General features: G+C 34.8%; 1 protein-coding gene across 1 annotated transcript; it reads left to right on the top strand.

Moving 5' to 3' along the window:
* Positions 1-3,192: 3,192 nt before the first annotated feature.
* LOC131018401 (F-box/kelch-repeat protein At3g06240-like) lies at positions 3,193-4,335 on the top strand. Its single transcript, XM_057947127.1, has one exon. It carries the CDS (start codon positions 3,193-3,195, stop codon positions 4,333-4,335), a length of 1,143 nt encoding a protein of 380 aa, XP_057803110.1.
* Positions 4,336-5,506: the final 1,171 nt, after the last annotated feature.

Raw genomic sequence — 5,506 nt, forward strand, 5'->3', positions numbered from 1 at the left:
AAAAGGGTGGGTCATTACATCTTCATTAGCTATTAATTGTTGGGTGATGGTATTACAGCCCCTTTTTAAAATAATAGTAATAATAATTAAATTGAAATTTACTATTTTGCTCGATATTCTATAGGTCACAAATTAAAATAAATTGTAAATTAACAATTTAATTTAAATAAAGCTGAAAGAATAAATACGTATAGCGCCTATCGCAATCTAAGAATATTTATAGCCCCTATCATAATCTGATTAAGAAACACGTTTATACATTTATAAACTCTAAAAAGAACTGTATAGTCCCCAACTCAAAAATTTAAGAATCACGTGAAATTTCGGTTGATTTTCCTAATTTTCTTTTAGTTTAATACTTTTTTAGAGTTCTATGATGCAAATATTGGACGAAAATAATTTTTGTGATCTCAATCAAGTTCCCTCTCAATTTAAACTTTTTAAAAGTTTAATACTTTTTTAGAGTTCTACGATTTTCCTAATTTTATGCTTCATTATGAACTTCAAATTTTCCTCTCAATTTGGCTGTCATCTCATTAACAATTTGGAATAAAAATTTGTTGGATGTAAGAGTGGGTACACACTAAATTGTGGGACAGAGGATCCCATCTAATTATTAATTAAAAGTTAAATATTGAAAAAATGTTATTATAAACATTATAAATTGAATATTAGTAAACACTAATTAGTCATTAACAAACAAAAGGATTCCAGAAATATATGATTCAGCCCATCATCTGATCTCTCGATTCCTGAAACCCTCGAAATAAAGGATTGGTTATGTATCTACGAATCTAGAGGCCATTTTTATCTTTGGAACCCCACAACCAAACAGTGTCTTTTCTTTCCTACCGACGAAGTCTCTGCATTTGATGAGACGAGGACCTCGTTGGTTGGTGCTTGTGTCTGCTATGATTCTAAATCTGGTGATTACAAAATCCTAAGAGTTCGTGAAGGTGATTTTCCACCGGGATCCTTTTCTAGAATGACCCAAACTATTGAGTTGTATTCGTTCCAAGAGGATTCCTGGAACCAAATTTCTCCTAAGAAGCCCTTTGATAATCTTGAAGAAACATATATGTATGGTTCTATGGCTATATCTGTTAGAGGTAAATTTTATTGGTTTAATTTGCTTGACAGAATTGTATCGTTGGATTGTAGTGAGAAAACCTTATCTTACATTGATTTACCACCAGAGTGTCATCCCTCGATTCCCATTGAATGGGGTGAGCTTGTCCAGTTTAATGGTGGAGATTCGTTAGGTTATGTTCGCATTCGGAATCGACATCCTAAACTTGGTATTGATTTTGACCTTTGGGAATGGAGTGAAGAGTTAAAGTGGGTTGTTAAGTTTAGTGTGCCTCTTGGTGGTGCTATGGGTACAGTACCGGCGACTATATGCGGAACATTCATGTTTCTTTATGGAAGGTCTGGCAAACTGGGTGATAATGAACATCGTCTAGTAGCTTACGAGTGGACTAAGGGAGACTGCAAGGAACTCGGTATTGATACTTATGGCGTTAAAACCCATATCCTTTGTTATGTTGAGGGCACCGTTGTGTTGTGCTGCCCCATGGAAAGCTTGGAAAGGCAATCAATCGATCCTCATTTCTTATTAATCCTCCTTTAGTCAAGCTTCCTAACCTGTTCATAAGGCATTGCGGATGCAAAGGGAACAAGAGTTCAGGATGCGAGTGTTGTCAACCTTACAGCGATGCCTACAAGCTTAGTGTTGAAGATGTTGCTGCTAATGGGTAAGTTTTTTTGTGGATATATATGTCCTAATTCTGACATTTTACAAATGAAACATAAAGATAAATTTTGAATATATAAAGTTAGTTTTTGAAGTAGCATAAATTATTTGTGTTTTAGACTAGTTTTCTAATGAAAAGCAACTTTCTTATATGTAGTTTCTTTACTAATTTAACATGTGTGACTGTAGATTCCGCATCCTTCGTGATACGGAGGAGGAGGTTGGTCCTGATATATCAAAGAATCAATTGGCTGGAAATCCTGATGCACAAGGGGGAAAAGAAAAGAAAACACCTCAGGGAAACATCTCTAGACATCATCTGTATAAGAGAGAGGGTGGTTCGAACATATGTTCAGATGAGTGGAATCCAATGGTAAATGTTTTACTTGTAGGCTTGCTCAGATCATCTAGTTTGACTGACACCTTTTCTGTTTTTCCAGACTGAATTTTATATCAATCGTGAATTGCTGAATTAAGCCTCTGGCTAGTTCATTGTGTTTCTTTCTCTCTAACTTTCTTTCCTTTTTCCCACTTTCTAATTCATGTTTCCCAGGAAGCATTGTTGAAGAGTAACGAGGTTTCTGTAACATTTAAGCAAGAAATCAAGAAGGTAGAGAGACAGTGTCATATATAGCATCTTTTTTTCCAATGATATATATTCCTCTACGTAACCCACATTAATTTGTTTCCTTTCCTATAATAATCTTTGTGTTTGCAAAATTAGATGGCGAAAGTAATGAAGGACCTTAAAGAGGAAAACACCATCATGAAGAGCAATTGCGATAAATCAGATATCACCATCATCGAACTGACCAACGAGCGTGAACTCTTGAAGAAACAACTGGAGGAAACGAGAAACTTGAAGAAACAACTGGAGGAAACGAGAAATCAGAAGGACAAACTGGAATCGTTGTGTCGATCACTCCAAGCAGAGAGGAAGACAAATTCAGCTGCCTCGGACAGTATTCCATAGTAATGAACTCAGCTGTTTGGAGTGGTATAAACTAGATGTGGATTCTAAGTGTTGATGATGTTAAAATATGCCAATAATTAAGGTTGTCCTACCAAATTTTGTTGGCAGAGTTGAGTGAATAGTTGGTGTTTCAGAACCGAGTTGCTAGAACTATCTTTATTATGTTGCAAGAACTATCTTTATTTCATATTAAGTTGCTATTTGCAAAGAGTGGTACACACTAAATTGTGGGTCACATCTGAATTATTAATTAAAAGTTAAATACTGAAAAAATGTTATTATAAATTGAATATTAGTAAACGCTAATTAGTAATTAACAAACAAACGGAATCCAGAAATATATGATGTCAGCCTATCATCTGATCTCTCTATTCTTGAAACCCTCGAAATAAATACAAAAACCTAAAACCCTCGCCACTTCAAATACAAAAACCTAAAACCCTAAAAATTATATCGAAGGTTGGGTATGGAGATCGGAAAAAGTAGTCGAAAATCTCTCCATCTTCCTGAAGAAACCATTGAAGAAATACTATCCAGACTTGCGGTAAATTCACTTTTGAAGTTCAGGTGCGTTTCGAAATCATGGGGCTCTTTAATTGATAGCGAACGTTTCATCAAAACCCATCATCAAAATTCAATTAAAAACCCATCTTTCCCCCAACAAAGGCTCATTTTAAAGAACTATTTGTTTGATGAGTTTGATGATTGGCCTGTGCAATCTTCTCTGCCGTCGGTTTTGAGTGAACCACCAAATACTATCTCTTTATCTCCTTTAGCTGTTCCAACAAATACGACATTGATGCGATTTGAGATTTTGGGGTGCTATAATGGGCTGCTCTGTATTCTCGAGCAACCAAGTGGAATTTACTCGTGGAATCCATCCATTGGAATCTCCAGGAATCTGCCAGAGCAACCATGTAGAATTCACTTGTGGAATCCATCCACTGGAATCTCCAAGAAACTGCCTGAAATTTCTAATGTCGGGTATGTTAGTGATTTTGGATTCGGTTGGGTTGAATCAAGTAGTGAGTACAAGGTGTTTGTGAATGTGGCTAATCTTGAATATTACCTGTGGAAGTGGGTTGGTAAAGTTTATAGTTCAAAGACAAAATCATGGAAAACAATAGAGCACTGCGAGGAATATTTATGTACATATCGTTGCAAAGAGGGGGTGTTTGCAGGTGGGAAGCTTTACTGGACGAATTATAATGGACATAAAGAAGATATTATTTTCTTGGACTTGAAGAGTGAGGTGTTTGGAAGGATTGAGCTTCCCTTTGATGAAGAATATCGCGCTATAAAGTTATTGGGTGTGCTTGGTGGTTGCCTTTGCGCGCTACATTGGGATATTTATTATTTTAAAACAATCGTTCAAGTTTGGGTTATGAAGAAGTCTTGGGAGAGAGTGGTGAATGTTCATCATCTTGTTGAGCTACTTCAACCGGCACCTTTCGTGGTGGGTCTAAAGGGAGAGATTTTGGTAAATTGTGGATCCACTTTGTTGGTTTTTGATCGTCAGGATAATGTGTTCCGCTGTCCCAAGGTTTGTTGCGATTACCGTTCAACTCATGTCTATGTTGAAAGTTTAGTCTCGCCAGAAGATTTATGAAAGATGAAAATAAAGTCTTAGAACATGATGATGAGTGGTTTCTCTCTCTATAGTTTATAGAACTTGTGTTCAGTTCATGGACTGAATAATTCAATGTCTCTTTACAAATAAAACATAGTGGTTATTCTCTTATCTGATGTGATTATTTCTGGATCTAGATCGAAATGCCATATCAATTAACGAGGAGTTTAATGGTTTTATTTTATTGATGACCAAACGGAGTTTAATTTCATATTTAGTTGCTTTAATTTCTAGATAGAACTTTTAGGTTTTCGTTCCCTATATAATATTTCCCTAAAAGTTTGTAATAAATTTCTTGTCGAATTATTTGGTTATGCTTCTTTCAAGTGTTGAGAATGAAGTGTCGAATAAAAATTGGGTTATGGTTAATTTCACTATGTTTTGTATTTTCATTACTTCTGGCATTTTACTATTAATTGAACAACTTAGCTGTTTGATTTATAGACATGCATCTCCCACATAGTATACTTCTCTTGATATAATTATGCAATTGCCAGATTGTAGATTGTTGAGAACACTGACTACATATGCATATTTCAATGAGTATTCTTAGAAAATGTCTTTCAATTAAATAACATGGTTTTCGCTAAAAGGCATAATTTAATTCAATTGGTTCACGTACTGATATCTGTATTCAGATCATTGGATTGGCTTAAACTGATAATCGTAATATGTATGATCATAGTCATAACTGGTCTGCATTAATTTAGTGGACTTAGCTTTTGGATATATATGAAGCTCATAGTTAGCTAAGTGGCGAATCACCCTCTAACATTGTATGCCCTGAAACAGTGAAACTCTTTCACATATTCTTATTATTCATTATTTATGTAATTCATGTTGTTGTTTAATTTTATTGCTCGCACGATTCAAGATAACAAGTATTTTTCTATTCATGTAGTTCATGAAAGCGAAATTCTTGTGCATTCTGCATTTTTAAATTTTTTTATTTTTGGAACAAAATTAAAATAGAAGTATATATGGAATCCGTTGATAGGGCTGAAAATCAAGGCAAAGGGGGCTGATGACCCCATTTTTTTTTATATACTCATTAAAAACAAAATGAAATATATTGGGAGAGAGGAAGAAGAAAACAAAACACGGAAACACCTCAAATTTGGGAGCCACTTTTTATCATTTATTTATATTC

Source organism: Salvia miltiorrhiza, chromosome 3 (assembly GCF_028751815.1).
Source record: "Salvia miltiorrhiza cultivar Shanhuang (shh) chromosome 3, IMPLAD_Smil_shh, whole genome shotgun sequence".
Lineage (NCBI taxonomy): Eukaryota > Viridiplantae > Streptophyta > Magnoliopsida > Lamiales > Lamiaceae > Salvia > Salvia miltiorrhiza.